The sequence below is a fragment of the Salvelinus fontinalis genome, chromosome 4, assembly GCF_029448725.1.
Source record: "Salvelinus fontinalis isolate EN_2023a chromosome 4, ASM2944872v1, whole genome shotgun sequence".
Classification (NCBI taxonomy): Eukaryota; Metazoa; Chordata; class Actinopteri; order Salmoniformes; family Salmonidae; genus Salvelinus; species Salvelinus fontinalis.
The window spans coordinates 17,397,170-17,419,735 of NC_074668.1; the positions used below are offsets into that span (position 1 = coordinate 17,397,170).

Consider the following 22,566-nt stretch of genomic DNA (forward strand, 5'->3'; position numbering starts at 1 on the left):
TGAAGCACTTCCCACAAGTTGGATTGGCTTTCGTACCATACGGTCAAGCTGCTCCCACAACAGCTCAATAGGGTTGAGATCCGGTAACTGTGCTGGCCACTCCATTATAGACAGAACACCAGCTGACTGCTTTTCCCCTAAATAGTTATTGCCTAGTTTGGAGCTGTGCTTAGGGTCATAGTCCTGTTGTAGGAGGAAATTGACTCCAATTAAGCACCGTCCACAGGGTATGGCATGGCGTTGAAAAATGGAGTGATGATCTTGTAGAAGGAAGGCTATTTTACCCTGTACAAATCTCCCACTTTACCACCAGCAAAGCACCCCCAGACCATAAAATTGCCTCCACCATGCTGGACATGGCGTCAAGCACTCCATCTTTTCATTTTTTCTGTCAATGTTCTTCGTGATCCGAACACCTCAAACTTAGATTTGTCTGTCCAGTGTCTGAAATCTTTTGCCCATCTTAATCTTTTGCTTTTATTGGCCAGCATCCCGGAGTCGCCTCTTCACTGTTGATGTTGAGACTGGTGTTTTGCAGGTACTATTTAATGAAGCTGCCAGTTGAGGAATTGTGAGGCGTTTGTTTCTCAAACTAGACACTAATGTGCTTGTCCTCTTGCTCAGTTGTGCACCGGGGCCTCCCACTCCTCTTTCTATTCTGGTTATAGCCAGTTTGTGAAGGGAGTAGTACACAGCGTTGTATGAGATCTTCAGTTTCTTGGTAATTTCTCGCATGGAATAGCCTTCATTTCTCAGAACAAGAATAGACTGACGAGTTTCAGAAAAAAGTAATTTTTTTCTGGCCATTTTGAGCCTGTAATCGAACCCACAGATGTGGATGCTCCAGATTTTCAACTAGTCTAAGGCCAGTTTTATTGACTCCAATTGCTTCTTTAAATCAGGACAACAGTTTTCAGCTGTGCTAATACTTGCAAAAGGGTTTTCTAATAGCCTTTTAAAATTATAAACTTGGATTAACTAACACAACGTGCCATTGGAACACAGGAGTGATGGTTGCTGGCCTCTGAAGAGCCTTTGTAGATATTCCTTTTTTTTCTTTTCTTTTTTTTAATCTGCCGTTTCCAGCTACAAGAGTCATTTACAACATTAACAATGACTACACTGTATTTCGGATCAATTTGATGTTATTTTACTGGACAAAAAATTACCTTTTCTTTTAAAATCAAGGACATTTCTAAGTGACCCCAAACTTTTGAACGGTAGTGTATGCTGAGCACTTTTTATTTTTTTTATATACTTTGTTTTTATTGTAGGAACACAAAAAAAGTACAAATAAAGTAAAATAAAAGAACAAAAATGATCTGGCAGTTACAGTGCACTTCATACCTTCATCATCATATTAGTTACATTAGCATCTTTGAATTAGACCTTTTCCAAGTATGAAACCCATTTCTCCCAGTATTCCTGACCTCTCTCCTGTTGAGTTCTTAAAGCAAAGGTCATACGCTCCATGTGGTGTATTTCTTATACAATGTCTATCCATTGTGTCACTGTGGGAGGGTCTTTTTGTAGCCATTTCCTAGTGATAGCCTTTTTACTGGCTGCCAGTAGGACCTTCAAGAGGTACTTTTCTCTATTGTTTAAGTTATCTGGTATTTCACCCAAGTACAAAGAAATGAATGTTTGTTCTATGTCATGCTGAGCACTTGTTGGCTGCTTTTCCTTCACTCTGCAGTCCAACTCATCCAAAACCATCTCAATTGTGTTGAGGTCAGGTGATTGTGTAGGCTAGGTCATCTGATGCAGCACTCCATCACCCTCCTTCTTGGTCAAATAGCCCTTACACAGCCTGGAGGTGTGTTTTGGGTTATTGTCCTGTTGAAAAACAAATGATAGCCCACCAATCGCTAACCAGATGGGATGGCGTATCGCTGCAAAATGCTGTGGTAGCCATGGTGGTTAAGTATGCCTTGAAATCTAAAGAAATCCCCGACAGTGTCACAAGCAAAGCACCCCCACACCTCCTCCTCCATGCTTCACTGTGGGAACCAGACATGCAATGGTCATCCCGTTCACCTACTCTGCATCTCAAAGAAACGTCTCAAGGAACGTGTCGTTTAGTAGTGGTTTCTTTATAGCAATTCGACCTTGAAAGTCTGATTAACGCAGTCTCCTCTGAACAGTTGATGTTGAGATGGATCTGTTACTTATTTGGGCTGCAATTTCTGAAGCTGGTAACTAATGAACTTATCCTTAGCAGCATAGGTAACTCTGGGTCTTCCTTTCCTGTGGCGGTCCTCATTAGAGCCAGTTTCAACATAGCGCTTGGTTTTTGTGACTGCACTTGAAGAAACGTTCAGTTCTTGAAATGTTCCGCAATGACTGACCTTCATGTCTTGAAGTAATGATGGACTGTGTAGCGGTATTTATTAGAGAGGGGTAAAGATAAAGATTTTGTTCGGGCGCCAGGCAGCTATTAACGATGCTGAAAGGAAAATAATAGAATAGAGAGAGTACCACTACCAGACCCACACACATCAGCAGAAGAGACTGCCTAGAGTGTAGCCTGTTTACCAGATAGCCAGTGGAGAGAAAAGAGAATACACACCCTATAGAACCCACATCACAGCACAGGGGTAACCCCACCAAGAATACCTCATACAATAATAATAAATGGCAGAGCAATTGAACAGCAACTTCATACAATAAAGAACCTAGTCATCAACAGAGGATTTGCAGTAATATGTATTATCTTCCAGTGGAGGAGTGCAGAGGGTAAGAATGTGTGTGTGTGTGTGTGTGTGTGTGTGGGGGGGGTGGGGGGTGGGGGGGGTGTTCATAGACACAACAAAGGCCTTAATGTCCACAATCTTCTCGGCCACATGTCATTAGTACACCCCACCTCAATACAGTTCAAATAACAACACACAATTGGCAAGCAACCTCCCTTTTAACTAAAATGTCCACCAAAATACTTCTGGCAGGGCAATAATAGTCCAGCTCCAATGAACTTCAATGGGAAGTGCATTTGAAAAATAGAAAGTCTATTGCAGGGTAAAGCACTGGAACGATAGACGGAAGAGAAAGAGAACACAAGAGATCTTAGCTGTGATTTTCAGGTGTGCAGGTGTACTCTCTGACCGTCCGATGGTTTGTGGGTTTGTATGTCAAAGCTTCGCAACAATGTTGCTACTAATCCATGCGATCCATAACCGGCACGGTCCCAAACGAAAACAAACAACACGCTGAAAACAAATAAAACTTCTGCAGCATAGCACACACAATCAAACTGTCGCGCCACCCAAGAGCTCCTCCCCAGAGAGCTGAAAGAGCTGTCTTTATTTCCTCCTTCCTTACTGCTGATGCGCTCTTAAAGTGGCAGCGCACGTGGAAGGCTCCGTGCAGGAATTCACCACAACTGTAGTTCCTCTTTGCTTATTTGAGCAGCTCTTGCCATAAATCACTAAAGCTAGAGACTCTTACCTCCCTCACTAGCTTTAAAGCAACAGCTGTCAGAGCAGCTCACCGATCACTGCACCTGTACATAGCTCATCTGTAAATAGCCCATCCAATCTACCTCATCCCCATACTGTATTTATTTATTAATCTTGCTCCTTTGCACCCCAGTACCTCTACTTGCACATTCATCTTCTGCACATCCTACCATTCCAGTGTTTAATTGCTATATTGTAATTACTTCGCCAGCATGGCCTATTTATTGCCTTACCTCTCTTATCCTACCTCATTTGCACATGTTGTATATAGATTTTTCTACTGTATTATTGATTGCATGTTTGTTTATTCCATGTGTAACTCTGTGTTGTTGTGTGTCGAACTGCTTTGCTTTATCTTGGCCAGATCGCAGTTGCAAATGAGAACTTGTTCTCAACTAGCCTACCTGGTTAAATAAAAAGTGAAAAAATAAAGACTTGGTCTTTTACCAAATAGGGCTATCTTCTGTATACCACCCCTACCTTGTCACAACACAACTGATTGGCTCAAACGCATCAAGGAAAGAAATTCGACAAATTTAATTTTAACAAGGCACACCTGTTAATTGAAATGCATTCCAGGTGTCTACCTCATAAAGCTGGTTGAGAGAATGCCAAGAGTGTGCAAAGCTGTCATCAAGGCAAAGGGTGGCTACTTTGAAGAATCTCAAATATAAAATATATGTTGAATTGTTTAACAATTTTGTATTTACTACATGATTCCATATGTTATTTCATAGATTGGATGTCTTCACTATTATTCTGCAATGCATAAAATAGTACAAATAAAGAAAAATCCTTGAATGAGTAGGAGTGTCCAAACCTTTGACTGGTACTGTACATGTATGCAAGTCATACCATCTTCTCACAAAAATGGTAGAAAATTGTATACTCTGCATTTTAGTCTTACTAGTACAAAGGTTGGGATGACAGTCCGTACCTCCATGAGATGAGTGTCTGCCTTCACTCTGGCCCTCCTTTCCTCTGCTAGTCTGAGCCGACACTCCTCCAGCTCCACCTGTAGGAAAAACAGGAGAAATGCACTCCATCACTGTCAAATCAAAACACCAGTGTCGGTATGTCTGCCTGCCTGTCAGTCAGTGGGAGAGCAAACATGCCTGGTGTTTGTGGGGCTTGTCAATCAGGATGTACCTCAGTTTGAAGCAATCCCTTTTCAAAACGCCCCACTAAGTACAGTATGTGCACTGTCTGCTACCATATGGGCTTTACCTGTACACGTCTGTACTGTCTGACAGTGACCCTCTCATGAAGGCTAAGTGGTGACAGGCTTTTTGTCTCAACCGCTTCCTCCTCTCCCTCCTCCTCTGACTCAGTCTCCATTGTGACCTTGACAGTGGCAGCCCCCTGAAGAAGGCCATATATTAGACATCAACAGAACCTATGATCACAACACAGGTCAAGCACATAGGGATTATATGTGGCCAGAAAGTGTCAGAATTAGTCTCTAACAGTGTGTTAGACAAATGGATTGCTTACCTCAAAGCTCTGCTCTGCCACTGTATTACCTGGAGGAAGTCCTCTGTCAAGATAGGAGGACATAAAAAGGAGAGGATATTCAACCACTCATGGAGGACAATGGAAGTTGATTTTAGTCTTCATTATTGAAATTAAGATAAATAAAGGCGTTTCATCTTGTAGGAGGAAGATTCCTGTAGTGATTCTCCTCGACGACTGCCCTTACCTCTGTCGTCCAGCACGTTCTGCAGTGCGCCATGGGATACACCTGCTGGAGCTGGGGTGTGGCTGCTGGGCAACAACTGGACTCCGCCTACCGGCCAACGACAACCTGCGAGGACCTGGGGCAGGACTATATATGGTCAACGCCGGCAGGAAATGATATGAGGTCGGCAGTTGAAAAGAATGTGATTATTAATAGAACATTACAGGGTCCATTAGTATGGTAACTACATAGGGAAGTTTCATCTCAACACACTATGAAAGTGGATACGTCACACAAGTCAAACAAAGCTTTACGTACACTGGTAGCAAGCAAAGAGAGAGGATGCCGTAGCGAACTAACTATAAATAGGTGAATTGTTTAATTCCACAGCTAGCCAGAGTTAGTTAAATGTATTTACTGTTGGTTAACTACCACTATTAGACTTTTAGATACCGGGCAACCGTAATGCTACTTCCTGGCTCCAGAAAGGATGTGGTGGCTCTAGTTACATTTAGCCATTTGTGACATATCCACTGTTATAGTGTATAGTACCACAGTGTGACTGTGTGTTTGGAGGCTTAGTATTGAGAGGCTGATGGCTAAGGGAGAGTTAACAGTGACCTGGATTGTGTTCATTATGGAACGCAACCGGAAACAAAATAAATGTTTCCTATTGGACAAGTCTAGGTGGGCCCTCTATATTTCAGTCCAATGTCTTCCGTTTGGAGCCTATAATGAACACAACTGTGGGCACTTCTCTGCATCACTGGGGGGGCTAAGGTCAAAGAGAGAATGCCTTGGAAACAAATATCTACTCCCTTGAGAGTAGATGATCAAAAGTACCTATCCTAAATGTTGCTTTTCCTCTAGCTGTATTTCCCAGTTTTCTTCTCTTAACGATTGGAGGTTTCTGTGAGTCTTTGAGGGCTGGGGGCTTGATCCAGGAGTACTACAACATAAAACACAGAGCATATACTACTGAGAAACCACCATCCTCAACCCCAAGATACTAATACACATCTTCCCACATGTATAATACAGTATGTATCGTACCACTTTGCGTTAATCACGGACACACAGCTCCCAATGTTTACTTTAATTGCCATATAGGGACACATTTTCTCCTGGCCTACCTGAGAGGATTGACCATTAGCGTTCATGAGAACTCTTTCGATCACGGACTTCATCAGGTCGTTGTCTGTGCGAGGAGGAGAGGAGTAAGAACCACTATAACAAACTCTCAAAGGAAAAAACTGCAACCCGAGTAGATATGATCATTCTGAGATGTCTACTTCCAAAATATACCCTTTTGACAGGTGCCATGAGTAAAACAATCCCATCCAATCAGAGCAGTGTCAGTTGGAACTTACCCACCAAGGGGTTCCTCCTGATATCCAGGACACAGAGAGTGGAGTTGGACTTTAGAGCCTCAAGCAGAGACCGTGTCCCATCGTTGGACAAACCACACTTCTGCAGATCCAAGGCTAGGAAAACAATGCAAAAAACTAGAGTCAATACCACCATTAACAAAGAAGTTTTGATATAGTGTTCCTTAATATACACAACCCTGGATTCAAGCCCAAGGAAAGGTCCTAAAAAACTGACTTGAAACTGGGTCAATGAGAGACTGAACATGTCCTCTGACCTTTGACCCAGAGGTCCTCAGCCAGTTCCTGTGCGAGGGCGGCCGCCCCTCTGTCTCCCACCAGGGTGTTGCAGTTGAGAGTGACCCGGCGGAGGCCTCCCATGCCCTCGAATTCAGGCCTCCTGTACCTCAGAGATTCAGCCCAGGCTGCACTGTGCCTCCGCATTGCCTGATGCTGCAAAGCAGGGGAGAGGTCAGTCAACTGGAGGTCACACACAAACCCAAACAATAAGGATGCACGATTCTGCCCAATTGTTGAATGTGTAATGACTTCAATACAGATCTTCTGAGTATGTCATACGGACCATCCCCACTAGAGGGAAACAGAGCTCACTGTAATGACAGTCACAGATGGCACACATACTCATTCCATTTATCAATTGTGTCAAGGCTTAAATATCTTACTTTAACAGGCATCTTCACAGTCATCTACACTGACTGAAGTGGATTTAACAAGTGACATCAATAAGTGATCATAGCTTTCACCTGGATTTACCTGGTCGGTCATGGGAAAAGCATCTGTTCTTAATGTTTTGTATACTCAGAGTATATAAACCTTGGATTGCTGGCCATATTGGTGCTCCCCAGTAGGAGCGGTCCTCCATAGGAATTAATGACATTCTACAGTATTTCAATTAAATTATTAAAATAAAATAATTACATGTAATACGTTTTTGTTATAGTGTGGACAGGAACATTAGTTATCAAAAAAATTATACTTTAAGGAAAATGTGTACAGTACCAGTCCAAAGTTTGGACACACCTACTCATTCAAGGGTTTTTCTTTATTTTTACTATTTTCTACATTATAGAATAATAGTGAAGACATCAAAACTAGGAAATAACACATATGGAATCATGTAGTAAGCAAAGTAGCCACCCTTTGCCTTGATGACAGCTTTGCACACTCTTGGCATTCTCTCAACCAGCTTCATGTGGTAGTCACCTGGAATGCATTTCAATAGCAGGTGTGCCTTGTTAAAGTACATTTGTGGAATTTCTTTCCTTCTTAATGCGTTTGAGGCCATCAGTTGTGTTGTGACAAGGTAGAGATGGTATACAGAAGATAGTACTATTTGCTAAAAGACCAAGTCCATATTACGGCAAGAACAGCTCAAATAAGCAAAGAGAAACGACGGTTCATCATTACTTTGAGACATGAAGGTCAGTCAATGCAGAACATTTCAAGAACTTTGAATGTTTCTTCAAATGCAGTCGGAAATAAATATTGGCGCCGGAGGAGATGGCGGCCGTTTTATGTGCTCCTAACCAACTGTACTATTTTGTTAGCTTTTTTGTGTTGTTTGTAACTTATTTTGTACATAATGTTGCTGCTACCGTCTCTTATGACCGAAAATAACTTCTGGACATCAGAACAGCGATTACTCACCTCGACAAAGATTTTTTCTTTAACGAGTCCGACGTGAAAGAAATACTGCTTTCTCTGGAACGGGCCAAAATCCCTGTCATTTGCGTGAAGGAAAGACGGAGAAAAAGGGGGCGGCGGTCGGGCTGCCTTCTGAGAATTCATAGGCGAGTGAGTAAACCCCCACTGCCATTCGTTCTATTGGCCAACGTGCAATCATTGGAAACAAGAGGAAAAAAACAATAGACCACCTTTACTCCACACACAGAGACTCATACAAAGCTCTCCCTCGCCCTCCATTTGGCAAATCTGACCATAATTTTATCCTCCTGATTCCTGCTTACAAGCAAAAACTAAAGCAGGAAATACCAGTAACTCGCTCAATACGGAAGTGGTCATATGATGCGGATGCTACAGGACTGTTTTGCGAGCACAGACTGGAATATGTTCCGGGATTCATCTAATGGCATTGAGGAGTATACCACATCAGTCACTGGCTTCATCAATAAGTGCATTGAGGTAAAGGCAAGAGCTTTCAAGGAGAGGGACACTAATCCGGACGTTTATAAGAAATCCCGATACGGACGCCCTCAGACGAATCATCAAACAGGCAAAGCGTCAATACAGGATTAAGATTGAATCCTACTACACCAGCTCTGACGCTCGGCGGATGTGGCAGGACTTGAAAACTATTACGGACTACAAAGGGAAACCAAGCTGTGAGCTGCGCAGTGACGCAAGCCTACCAGACGAGCTAAATGCCTTTTATGCTCGCTTTGAGGCAAACAAAACTGAAGCATGCATGAGAGCATCAGCTGTTACGGACGACTGTGTGATAACGCTCTCGGTAGCAGATGTGAGCAAGACCTTTAACTTCTCTAGGGTAGGGGGCAGCATTTTCACGTTTGGATGAAAAGCATACCCAAATTCAACTGCCAGCTACTCATCCTCAGAAGATAAGATATGCATATTATTAGTAGATTTGGATAGGAAACACTCTGAAGTTTCTAAAACTGTTTGAATCATGTCTGTGAGTATAACAGAACTTATTTAGCAGGCGAAACCCCGAGGACAAACCATTCAGATTCTTTTTCTTTTTTGAGGTCACTCTCTTTTCAATTAATTTTCATTGGGAAAATGAAAAGCGAATTGCTTGCAGTTCCTACGGCTTTCACTGGATGTCAACAGTCCTGAGAAATTGGTTGAGGTTATTCCTTTGTGTAATGAAGAAATACGGCCATCTTGAAGTCGAGTCACTCTAGGTGTCTTGTTTGATTGAAGCGCATGACCAGAAGGCATGCTACATTTGGTTTTAATCCTGTATTGAACACAGATCATCCCGTCTTCAATTTTATCGATTATTAACGTTAAAAAAATACCTAAAGTTGTAATATCTTGGCAAAGTTTACAGGTACCCTTTGAGATATTTTGTCGTCATGTTTGAGCAAGTTGGAACCTGTGTTTTTCTGGATCAAACGCGCCAAATAAATTGACATTTTGGATATATATCGACGGAATTAATCGAACAAAAGGACCATTTGTGATGTTTATGGGACATATTGGAGTGCCAACAACAGAAGCTTGTCAAAGGTAAGGCATGAATTATATTTTTTATTTCTGCGTTTTGTGTCGCGCCTGCAGGGTTGAAATATACGTATCTCTTTGTTTACAATGTTGCTATACTCAGATAATAGCATCGTATGCTTTCGCCGAAAAGCCTATTTGAATTCTGACATGTTGGCTGGATTCACAACCAGTGTGGCTTTAATTTGGTATCTTTCATGTGTGATTTAATGAAAGTTTGATTTTATAGTAATTTTCATAGTAATTCATTTGAATATGGCGCTCTGCATTTTCTAAGGCTTTTGCCAAGTGAGACAGTAGCGTCTTGCCTAAACTCAGATTTTTGGATATAAATATAATCTTTACCGAACAAAAAATACATGTATTGTGTAACATGAAGTCCTATGAGTGTCATCTGATGAAGATCATCAAAGGTTAGTGATTCATTTTCTCTATTTCTGCTTTTTGTTACTGCTTTCTTTGGCTGGAAAAATGGCTGTCTTTTTCTGTGACTTGGCTCATATCTAACATAATCGTTTGGTGTGCTTTCGTCGTAAAACCTTTTTGAAATCGGACACTTGGCTGGATTTACAACAAGTGTAGCTTTAAAATGGTGTAAAATACTTGTATGTTTGAGGAATTTAAATTATGGGATTTCTGTTGTTTTGAATTTGGCGCCCTGCAGTTTCACTGGCTGTTGACGAGGTGGGACGTTACCGTCCCACATACCCTAAAGAAGTTAAACATGTCAACATTCACAAAGCAGCGGGACCAGGCGGATTACCAGGACTGAGACTCAAAGCATGCGCTGACCAACTGGCAAGTGTATTCACTGACATTTTCAACCTCTCCCTGACGGAGTCTGTAATACCTAGATGTATCAAGCAGACCACCATAGTCCCTGTGCCCAAGGGAGAGAAGGTAACCTGCCTAAATGATTACCGCCCTGTAGCACTCGCTTCGGTAGCCATGAAGTACTTTGAAAGGCTGGTCATGGCTCACATCAACAGCATCCTCCCTGATACCCTAGACTCACTCCAATTCGTATACCGCCAAACAGATCCACAGATGACGCAATCTCTACTGCACTCTACACTGCCCTTTCCCACCTGGACAAAAGAAACACCTATGTGAGAATTCTGTTCGACTACAGCTCAGCATTCAACACCATAGTGCCCACGAAGCTCATCACTAAGCTAAGGACACTGGGACTAAACACCTCCCTCTGCAACTGGATAATGGACTTCCTGACGGGCCACCCCCAGTTGGTAAAGGTAGGAAACAACATGTCTGCCACGCTGATCCTCAACACTGGGGCCCCTCAGGGGTGTGTGCTTAGTCCCCTACTGCACTCCCTGTTCACCTATGACTGCGTGGCCAAACACGACTCCAACACCATTATCACAGATGATGCTGAGACACAGACAACGATGAGACAGCCTATAGTGAGGAGGTCAGAGACCTGCCAGTGTAGTGCCAGGGCAATAACCTCTCCCTCAATGTGAGCAAGACAACAGGAGCAGATCAAGGACTACAGGAAAAGGCGGGCCGAACAGGCACCCATTAACATAGATGGGGCTGTAGTGGAGCGGGTAGAGAGTTCCAAGGTCCTTGATGTCCACATCACCAACAAACTATCATGGTGCAAACACACCAAGATAGTTGTGAAGAGGGCACGACAGGAGACTGAAATGGGTCCTCAGATCCTCAAAAGGTTTTACAGCAGCACCATCGAGAGCATCCTGACCGGTTGCATCACCGCTTGGTATGGCAACTGCTCGGTATCTGACCATAAGGCGCGACAGAGGGTAGTGCGTACGGCCCAGTACGTCACTGGGGCCAAGCTTCCTGCCATCCAAGACCTATATACTAGGCATGGTCAAAGGAAAGCCCCAAAAATTGCCAGACTCCAGTCACCCAAGTCATAGACTGTTCTCTCTGCTACCGCATGGCAAGCATTACCGGAGCACCAAGTCTCGGACCGAAAGGCTCCTTAACAGCTTCTACCCCCAAGCCAAAAGACTGTTCAACAACTAATCAAATGGCCACCCGGACTATTTACATTGACACCCCCCCTACATTTGTTTTTTTACACTGCTGCTACTCGCTGTTTATTATCTATGCATAGTCACTTCACCCCTACCTACATGTACAAATTACCTCAACTAACCTGTACCACCGCACATTGACTCGGTACCGGCACCCCCTGTATATAGCCTCGTTGTTATTTTATTGTGTTACTTTAGATTATTTGGTAAATATTTTCATACCTCTTTCTTGAACTGTACTGTTGGTTAAGTGCTTATAAGTAAGCATTTCACGGTAAGGAATACACTGGTTGTATTCGGCGCATGTGAAAAATAAAGTTTGATTTGAAAAACCATCCAGCGCTATGATGAAACTGGCTCTCATGAGGACCGCCACAGGAAAGGAAGACCCAGAGTTCTCTGCTGCAGAGGATGAGTTCATTAGAGTTACCAGCCTCAGAAAATTGCAGCCCAAATAAATGCTTCAGAGTTTAAGGAACAGACACATCTCAAAATTAACTGTTCAGAGGAGACTGCGTGAATCAGGCCTTCATGGTCAAATTGCTGCAAAGAAACCACTACTAAAAGGAGACCAATAAGAAGAGACTTGCTTGGGCCAAGAAACATGTGCAATGAACATTGGACCGGTGGAAATCTGTTCTTTGGTCTGATGAGTCCAAATTTGAGATTTTTGGTTCCAACCACCATGTCTTTGTGAGATGCAGAGTAGGTGAACGGATGATCTTCGCATGTCTGATTCCCACCGTGAAGCATGGAGAAGATGTGATGGTGCTTTGCTGGTGACACTGATTTATTTAGAATTCAAGGCACACTTAACCAGCATTGCTACCACAGCATTCTGCAGCGATACGCCATCCCATCTGGTTAGCGACTGGTGGGACTATCATTTATTTTTCAAACACCCTCCAGGCTGTAAAAATAATATTTGACCAAGAAGGAGAGTGATGAGTGCTGCCTCAGATGACCTGGGCTCCACAATCACCCGACCTCAACCCAATTGAGATGGTTTGGGATGAGTTGGACCGCAGAGTGAAGGAACAGCAGACAACAAGTGCTCAGCATATGTGGGAACTCCTTCAAAACTGTTGGAAAACCATTCCAGGTGAAGCTGGTTGAGAGAATACCAAGTGTGCAAAGCTGTCATCAAGGCAAAGGGTGGCTATTTGAAGAATTTCAAATACAAAATATATTTTGATTTGTTTAACACTTTTTGGTTATTACAAGATTCCATGTGTTATTTCATAGATTTGATGTCTTCACTATTATTCCACAATGTAGAAAATAGAAAAAAATAAAGAAAAATGTACGTACACTACCGTTCAAACGTTTGGGGTCACTTAGAAACTTCCTTATTGTTGAAAGAAAAGAAAAACACATTTTTTGTTAATTAAAATAACATCAAATTGATCAGAAATACAGTGTAGATAGTCATTTACAACATTAACTATTGTAGCTGGAAACGGCAGATTTTATATGGAATTTCTACATAGGCGTACAGAGGCCCATTATCAGCAACCATCACTCCAGTGTTCCAATGGCACGTTGTGTTAGCTAATCCAAGTATAATTTCAAAAAGGCTAATTGATCATTAGAAAACCCTTTTGCGGCCTCCCGGGTGGCGCAGTGGTCTAGGGCACTGCTTCGCAGTGCTAGCTGCGCCACCAGAGTCTCTGGGTTCACGCCCAGGCTCTGTCGCAGCCGGCCGCGACCGGGAGGTTCGTGGGGCGACGCACAATTGGGCTAGCGTCGTCCGGGTTAGGGAGGGTTTGGCCGGTAGGGATATCCTTGTCTCATCGCGCTCCAGCGACTCCTGTGGCGGGCCGGGCGCAGTGCGCGCCAACCAAGGGGGCCAGGTGCACGGTGTTTCCTCCGACACATTGGTGCGGCTGGCTTCCGGGTTGGAGGCGCGCTGTGTTAAGAAGCAGTGCGGCTTGGTTGGGTTGTGCTTCGGAGGACGCGTGGCTTTCGACCTTCGTCTCTCCCGAGCCCGTACGGGAGTTGTAGCGATGAGACAAGATAGTAATTACTAGCGATTGGATACCACGAAAATTGGGGATAAAAAATTGTGGGGGAAAAAAAGAAAAAAAAGAAAACCCTTTTGCAATTATGTTAGCACAGCTGAAAACTGTTGTGCTCATTAAAGCAGCATTAAAACTGGCCTTCTTTAGACTAGTTGAGTATCTGGAGCATCAGCATTTGTGGGTTTGATTACAGGCTCAAAATGGCCAGAAACAAAGCACTTTCTTCTGAAACTTGAAGGTTATTCCATGCGAAAAATTGTCACTACTCCCTTCACAGAACAGCGCAAACTGGCTCTAACCAGAATAGAAAGAAGAGTGGGAGGAGAAGCAAGAGGAGAAGTACATTACTGTCTAGTTTGAGAAACAGATTCCTCGTAAGTCCTCAACTGGTAGCTTCATTAAATAGTACCCGCAAAACACCAGTCTCAACGTCAACAGTGAAGAAGCAACTCCGGGATGCTGACCTTCTAGGCAGAGTTGCAAAGAAAAAAGCCATCTCTCAGACTGGCCAATAAAAATAAAATATTAAAGATGGGCAACAGAACACAGACACTAGACAGACAAATCTTGAGTTTGAGGTGTTCGGATCACGAAGAACATTCGTGAAACGCAGAAAAAATGAAAAGATGCTGGAGGAGTGCTTGACGCCATCTGTCAAGCATGGTGGAGGCAATGTGATGTTCTGGGGGTGCTAAAGTTGGAAATTTGTACAGAGTAAAAGAGCCTTCCTTCTTCAAGACCCATCACTCCATTTTGCAACGCCATAACATACCCTGTGGACGGCGCTTAATTGGAGCCAATTTCCTCCTACAACAGGACAACGACCCAAAGCACAGCTCCAAACTATGCAATAACTACTTAGGGAAGAAGCAGTCAGCTGGTATTCTGTCTATAATGGAGTGGCCAGCACAGTTACCTGATCTCAACCTTATTGAGCTGTTGTGGGAGAAGCTTGACCGTATGGTAAGTAAGAAGTGCCCATCAAGCCAATCCAACTTGTGGGAAGTGCTTCAGGAAGCATGGGGTGAAATTTCTTCACATTACCTCAACAAATTGACAAATAGAATGCCAAAGAATGCCCTCACCCTCCGATCCAACAGGTCCCAGACATGCTCAATGGGATTGAGATCCGGGCTCTTCGCTGGCCATGGCAGAACACTGACATTCCTGTCTTGCAGGAAATCACGCACAGAAGGAGCAGTATGGCTGGTGGCGTTGTCATGCTGAAGGGTCATGTCAGGATGAGCCTGCAGGAAGGGTACCACATGAGGAGGATGTCTTCCCTGTAACGCAAAGCATTGAGATTGCCTGCAATGACAACAAACTCAGTCCCATGATGCTGTGACACACCACCCCAGACCATGACAGACCCTCCACCTCCAAATCGATCCCACTCCAGAGTACAGGTCTCGGTGTAATGCTCATTCCTTCGACGATAAATGCGAATGCGACCATCACCCCTGGTGAGACAAAACCGCAACACGTCAGTGAAGAGCACTTTTTGCCAGTCCTGTCTGGTCCAGCGACGGTGGGTTTGTGTCCATAGGCAACGTTGTTGCCGGTGATGTCTGGTGAGGACCTGCCTTACAACAGGCCTACAAGCCCTCAGTCCAGCCTCTCTCAGCCTATTGCGGACAGTAGGAGCACTGATGGAGGAATTGTGCTTTCCTGGTGTAACTCGGGCAGTTGTTGTTGCCATCCTGTACCTGTCCCGCAGGTGTGATGTTCGGATGTACCGATCCTGTGCAGGTGTTGTTACACGTGGTCTGCCACTGCGAGGACGATCAGCTGTCCGTCTTGTCTCCCTGTAGCTCTGTCTTAGGCGTCTCACAGTACGGACATGACAATTTATTGCCCTGGCCACAGCTGCAGTTCTCATGCCTCCTTGCAGCATGCCTAAGGCAAGTTCCCACAGATGAGCAGGGACCCTGGGCATCTTTCTTTTGGTGTTTTTTAGAGTCAGTAGAAAGGCCTCTTTAGTGTCCTAAGTTTTCATAACTGTGACCTTAATTGCCTACCGTCTGTAAGCTGTTAGTGTCTTAACGACCGTTCCACAGGTGCATATTCATTCATTGTTTATGGTTCATTGAACAAGCGTGGGAAACAGTGTTTAAACCCTTCACAATGAAGATCTGTGAAGTTATTTGGAGGGTCCTGAAAAAGGGACGTTTCGTTTTTTGCTGAGTTCACACACACACACAGTATAATTTTTATTTGCAGTGCCTTTGGAAAGTATTCAAGTCCCTTGAGCTTTTCCAATTTTTTTGTTAGGTTACAGCCTTATTCTAAAATGTATTAAAACATTTTTTTTACCCTCATCAAATCGACACACAATACTCCATAACGACAATGCAAAAACAGGTTTAGAATTCTTTGCTAATTTACATTTTTTAACTGAAATATCACATTGACATAAGTATTCATAACCTTTACTCAGTACTTTGTTTAAACACCTTAGGCAGCGATTTTAGCCTTTTGTCTTCTTGGGTATGACGCTACAAGCTTGGCACACCTGTATTTGGGGAGTTTCTCCCATTCATCTCTGCAGATCCTCTCAAGCTCTGTCAGGTTGGATGGGGTGCTTTGCTGCACAGCTATTTTCAGGTCTCACCAGAGATGTTCGATCGGGCTCTGGCTGGGCCACTCAAGGACATTCAGACACTTGTTCCGTCTGGCCACTCTACCATAAAGCCTGATTGGTGGAGTGCTGCAGAGATGGTTGTCCTTCCGGAAGGTTCTCCCATCTCCATCTGTCAGAGTGACCATTGGGTTCTTGTTCACCTCCCTGGAAGAGTCTTGGTGGTTCCAAACTTGTTCCATTTAAGAATGATGGAGGACCACTGTGTTCTTGGGGACTTTCAATGCTGCAGAAATGTTTTGGTACCCTTCCCCAGATCTGTGCCTTGACACAATCATGTCTCGGAGCTCTACAGACAATTCCTTTGACCTCATGGTTTGGTTTTTGCTCTGACATGCAGTCAACTGTGGAACCTTATAGAAAACTGGTGTGTGCCTTTCCAAATCATGTCCAATCAATTGAATTTACCACAGGTGGAATCAAATCAAAACCGTTTGTTGCTTCATCATTATGGGGTATTGTGTGTAGATTGCTGAGGATTTTCATTTATTTAATCAATTTTAGAATAAGGCTGTAACGTAACAAAATTTGGAAAAAGTCAAGTGGTCTGAATACTTTCCGTATGAGCTACAAAAGTATTGGGACAATGACATTTGTTGTTGTTTTGGCTCTGTACTCTAGCACTTTGAAATTAAAATGATACAATGCCAATTAATACACAAGTGAATTTGTCCCAATACTTTCGGTCCCCTAAAATGGGTGGACTATGTAAAAAATAAAGTGCTCTAATTTCTAAACAGCTCACCCAATATGTATGTAAATACCCTTAAATTAAAGCTGACAGTCTGCCATTTAACCTCAGTCATTTTATCATTTCAAATCCAAAGTGCTGGAGTAGAGCCAAAACAACTAAAAATGTGTCACTGGCACAATAAAATACAACAATTTCTAAGATTTTACTGAGTTAAGGTTCATATAAGGAAATCAGTCAATTGAAATAAATGAGTCTCTAATCTATGAATTTCACATGACTGGAAATACAGATATGCATCTGTTGGCAACAGATACCTTTAAAAGAAAAATGGGCGGCAGGATCTTGTCAGCGTATCGCTGTGCATTCAAATTGCCATCGATAAAATGCAATTGTGTTCATTGTCCATAGCTTATGCCTTCCCATACCATAACCCCACCACCACAGGGCACTCGGTTCACAACGTTGACATCAGCAAACCACTCGCCCACACGACACCATACACGTGGTCTGCGGTTGTGAGGCTGGTTGGATGTACTGCTAAATTCTCTAAAATGACGTTGGAGGCAGCTTATGGTAGGAGAAATGAACATTCAATTCTCTGGCAACACCTCTGGTGGACATCCCTGCCTGCAGTCACCATGCCAATTGCACGGTCCCTCAAAACTTGAGACATCTGTGGCATTGTGTTGTGTGACATTTTAAAGTGGCCTATTATTGTCCCCAGCACAAGGTGCACCTGTGTAATGACCATTTTGTTTAATCAGCTTCTTGATATGCCACACCTGTCAGGTGGATGGATTATCTTGGCAAAGGAGAAATGCACACCAATAGGGATGTAAACAAATCTGTGCACAAAACTTTAGAGAAATACACTTTTTGTGCATATGGAAAATATCTGGGATCTTTTATTTCAGCTCATGAAACCAACACTTTACATGTTGCGTTTATATATTTATTTATATCTCATAATATAATTTAAAAGTATGCAGTAAGGTGTCTGTAATAGAATAAACGTGGAAAAACTAATGTAGACATTAATAAATGCATTTCTACAGCCAAAATAGTTTTTACAAACAGTGGGGAGTGACAAGATGGAGGCACAGTGGCTTCAACACAGCACCTCCTATCAGTTATCTAGTATATAAATATTTGCAAAGGAAGGGTTGGTAAGACCAAGCTCATAACAGAGGTCCAGTACCTTGATGATGTTGGCCATATGCTCCGCTCCTCTCCAGGTCAGATTGCAGCCTGTGAAGTCCACTGTCTTTATAGATGGAGAGTACTTCACACTCTGGCAGATAGCTGAACATTAGAAAACACCAAATCAGACAAAAAAGATCATGTGGTAATAACTTGCACACAAGACACATTTTCTCACTTTTCCCACTACGTCTCACTCACCTTCTAACCCCTCGTCTGCTATAGGACAGTGAGCCAAAGAGAGATTTTCCAAAGAGACACTTTTGGCTAAACCCTGGAACAACAAACTAGCATTAGTGGGTGCCCTGCAGAACCTTAAGTTGGTTCAGGTAAATCTGCCTCTGCAACTTGCTACCTTGGTAAGAGTGATAAGGTCTCTCTCTCTAAATGGAAGACCATGGAGTTGGAGGGTCTTGAGGTTTGGTGAAGCTGTCAGACACTCCCTGAGTGCTTTACACAGTTTGAACGTCATCTCCTTGGAGCGGATGGCTGGAATCTTCTTCCTATTGCCAGCCCTGTACCTTTCTGAGAAAGGTAAAGAGAAGAGGCCGTACAAGGAATAAGGACAGGTTATAAAGCAAGGGGCTCCTACTTCAAGTTGTTTAGCCTACTTGATGTTTACCTGGCTCTCCGATGCCAAGACCACTTTGGTAGCAGCTTCTGACTGCAACATGTTGTAGCTGTTTATTGATGGTCAGAGAGTTGAGTATGGGTGTCCAATCTGTCAGTTTGAGCCGATCCCCATTAAAGTCAAGCATTTCTTGACTCAGGTTTGCCTTGACTGCTGGCAATGGGACTGAGTCCTGCATAGCGCATGCATAATCATAATATGCCTCGAAGTCTTGGGCACCTCTGCGACGAATTTGGACTGTGCCCAACATTTCCAATCTAGTGGCAGAAAAAACTAAGAGTTAACTTAAAGGACACAATATGGAGGTTTAGGAACTTGTCTGCGTCAAATTGTGGCTTGAATGTTTATTTATTTAATATCATATAGATAATATTAATACATTTTATTTAATGAAACTAGCTATATAAATCCTTAGTTTTAGGCAAACATAGCTAATACTTTTGCTCATGCCTAGTCTGATTAATCAGGCTTTAATACACAATAAATGGGTATATACAGCCTGAAACTAATGCCTGAAAAATCTTGTAAGATGTTCCTTATAAGCCCGAATGTTGAGAAAAATTACATTTAAACTTAATCTACCGGTTGTCTGTGCAGTTTGTCCATCAGCTGCTTGAAATTTGAGACAAAATATCCACAGGAAAGTATTGTTTACTCAACGTTTTAGAGAGCCAGTAGGTATATGGTTCAGTACAGCACAGGGGTAAAGTTAGTTTTATATTGGATAGTCGGTTCGCTCCTCGATAGCTATTGAATCAACCTTACCATGACATAGCCCTTGATCATGACTAGGGTTGCACATTTTGGGGACTATTCAGAGGTGGAAACTTTCCGTGGGAATTAACAGGAATATATATGGGAATTGACGGAAATATATGCAAATTAAAATTAATACAATTTAAAATGTAGATGTTTTTTGCATTGCATATATTTACCATATCAAATGGAGACCGAAACATAAACCTTTTACCTTATTATAAGTAGACATAATTGCAAATTACTAAATCCTTCCAATAGAAAAAAAACATAATTTAGTTACAAATTGAACTTTAATTAAATGAGTTGACTCTTCACATGGGATGATTTCACTCAACAACAAAAGGGAATATTGAATGATCCATCGCATCTCCCAAAAACATTTTCAACATTCATCTGTAAATTGAGTCTAGAAACTAAAGCTGTGGTTGTCTTCCTCTCAGGCTTCCATGTCTTCTCCCTGGACCTCCTCAATGTCCACTTATTGAACATCAGACTCTGAGGCCTCATCTTCACTGTCACTTTCCAACCTTGTTGAGGATGGCTCGTTGTCAGGCTCAAAAAGCATCAAATTTGCCCAGAAGGACACCAATTTTTCAACCCTTGTATTGGTCAGCCTGTTGCGTGCTTTGGTGTGTGTGTGTTCCCAAACAAGGACCAGTTGTGCTCTGAGGCGGCTGATGTTGGTGGGATTTGGAGGATGATGGAGGCAACAGGGGAAAGAGCCTCAGATCCACAAAGTCCCTTCCACCAGGTGGCTGATGAGATATGTTGGCACGTCTGCCATATTGCATCTCCATCTCAAAGCCCTTGCATGGAAGTGTACTTCGCCAGACTGCAAAGAACCTTGCCCTCATCCAGGCCAAGGTGTCAAGACATGGTAGTGATGACACCATAGGCCTTGTTGATCAGGATGCTCTTGCCAGCATACTTGGGGTCCAACATGTATGGGCTTCAGGCAGAAGTATTCACGCTTTTTGATGTATTTCAGAACTGCAGTTTCCTCTGCTTGGAGCAACAGTGAAGTGGGCAGGGCAGTACAGATTTCTCCTCTTACATCTGCAACCAGAGTCTGAACATCAGACAGGATGGCATTGTCTCCCTCAATCCGTGCAATGGCTACTGCTATAGGTTTTAGGAGTTTCAGGCTGCTTACCACTCTCTCCCAAAATACATCATCCAGGAGGATCCTCTTGATGGGGCTGTCCATATCGGCAGACTGTGATATGGCCATTTCTTGGAGAGACTCCTTCCCCTCCAGGAGACTGTCAAACATGATGACACCACCACCCCAACGGGTGTTGCTGGGCAGCTTCAATGTGGTGCTCTTATTCTTCTCACTTTGCTTGGTGAGGTAGATTGCTGCTATAACTTGATGAACCTTCACATACCTAACCATTTCCTTGGCTCTCCTTGAGGAGCAGATTCAATGCATGTAAAGCACAGCCAACAGGTTTGATGTGAGGGTAGGACTCCTCCACTTTAGACCAAGCAGCCTTCATGTTCACAGCATTGTCTGTCACCAGTGCAAATACCTTCTGTGGTCCAAGGTCATTGATGACTGCCTTCAGCTCATCTGCAATGTAGAGACCAGTGTGCCTGTTGTCCCTTGCGCCTGTGCTCTTGTAGAATACTGATTGAGGGGTGGAGATGATGAAGTTAATTATTCCTTGCCCACGAACATTCGACCACCCATCAGAGATGATTGCAATACAGTCTGCTTTCTCTATGATTTGCTTGACCTTCACTTGAACTCTGCATCCAGCAAATGAGTAGATAAAGCATGTCTGGTTGGAGGGGTGTATGCTGGGTGAAGAACATTCGGAAATCTCTTCCAATACACATTGCCTGTGAGCATCAGAGGTGAACCAGTGGCATACACAGCTCGAGCAAGACATTCATCAGCATTTCTCTGACTACGTTCCTCCATTGAGTCAAACAAACTTCGGATTCCAGGAGGACAATGAGCTCTTGCTATCAATAAGGTGTCCGATTCATCATTCTAACCTCGAATAGAACTAGAGGGACTTTTATCAGAGGTTGCTTGTTGTGAGCGCTGACGGAACTTTATGCACTTGGCCAGATGATTCTGCTTCTTTGTTGCATTCTTCACATATGATTTGGCACATTATTTGCAAATGTACACAGCTTTTCCTTCTACATTAGCTGCAGTGAAATGTCTCCATACATCAGATTGTGGCCATGTCATTTTCCTGTAAAGAATATAAAAAAATACCAAATACAATTCCATGTACAGATAAATAGTTAAGCAGTTAGATGAAACCATTCCTTTGTAAAATACATGTTTTAAGATGAAACATGTATGGAAACAGGTGAATTAACACTACTCAGTTAGCAGGCTCAAGCAAGCTAAAACACACATGGTAGCAAGAACTAACTAGCAGAAATTGTTAACAAGTTAGAGATGATTTAAACACACTTTGCTGTAGGCTACTATTTACTAGTTAACAAAAAATTATGTCATGTAAAATATTTTCACCCCACCCAGCATTGTAATCAAAATTTACCAGTAAACATGTAGTCCTTGTCTCAGACAGTGTAGTAATGTGATGGAAGAGTGCACTGCACATGTGATGAAAAAACACACTGTGCATGCAGAGGGTTGCAATTCCATTGAATTGGGGATAGTTTAACCAAAATTTGCCACAAGACCTAGAATTGCCTTATTTTAATCCCACAAAAAGGTTCACTGTTATAAGATAACTTTTTTGATGAATTTAAACAAAATTCCAGGGCTTAACTTCCCATGGAAAATGTCTGGGAAAATTCGGTACATTTACTGGAAAGTTTCCGACCCTTTGTAACCCTAATCATGACTCTCAGTTCCATTATATTACAAATACTGTAAGA

The 22,566-nt window shown here is 42.9% G+C and overlaps 1 protein-coding gene across 1 annotated transcript in view; it reads right to left on the reverse strand.

The window, feature by feature from the left end:
* Window positions 1-22,566, reverse strand: part of cep78 (centrosomal protein 78) — a 28,269-nt gene that overhangs the window by 2,219 nt on the left and 3,484 nt on the right. The window contains exons 2-13 of the mRNA XM_055918988.1: window positions 18,931-19,196; window positions 18,664-18,833; window positions 18,510-18,582; window positions 18,307-18,410; window positions 6,779-6,953; window positions 6,504-6,617; window positions 6,267-6,331; window positions 5,977-6,082; window positions 5,155-5,269; window positions 4,950-4,992; window positions 4,683-4,817; window positions 4,393-4,470 (exon numbers count right to left, since the gene is read on the reverse strand). Coding sequence (XP_055774963.1) covers window positions 4,393-4,470; window positions 4,683-4,817; window positions 4,950-4,992; window positions 5,155-5,269; window positions 5,977-6,082; window positions 6,267-6,331; window positions 6,504-6,617; window positions 6,779-6,953; window positions 18,307-18,410; window positions 18,510-18,582; window positions 18,664-18,833; window positions 18,931-19,189 — 1,437 coding nt within the window. The 5' untranslated portion in view covers window positions 19,190-19,196. The remainder of the gene's footprint in view (window positions 1-4,392; window positions 4,471-4,682; window positions 4,818-4,949; window positions 4,993-5,154; window positions 5,270-5,976; window positions 6,083-6,266; window positions 6,332-6,503; window positions 6,618-6,778; window positions 6,954-18,306; window positions 18,411-18,509; window positions 18,583-18,663; window positions 18,834-18,930; window positions 19,197-22,566) is intronic.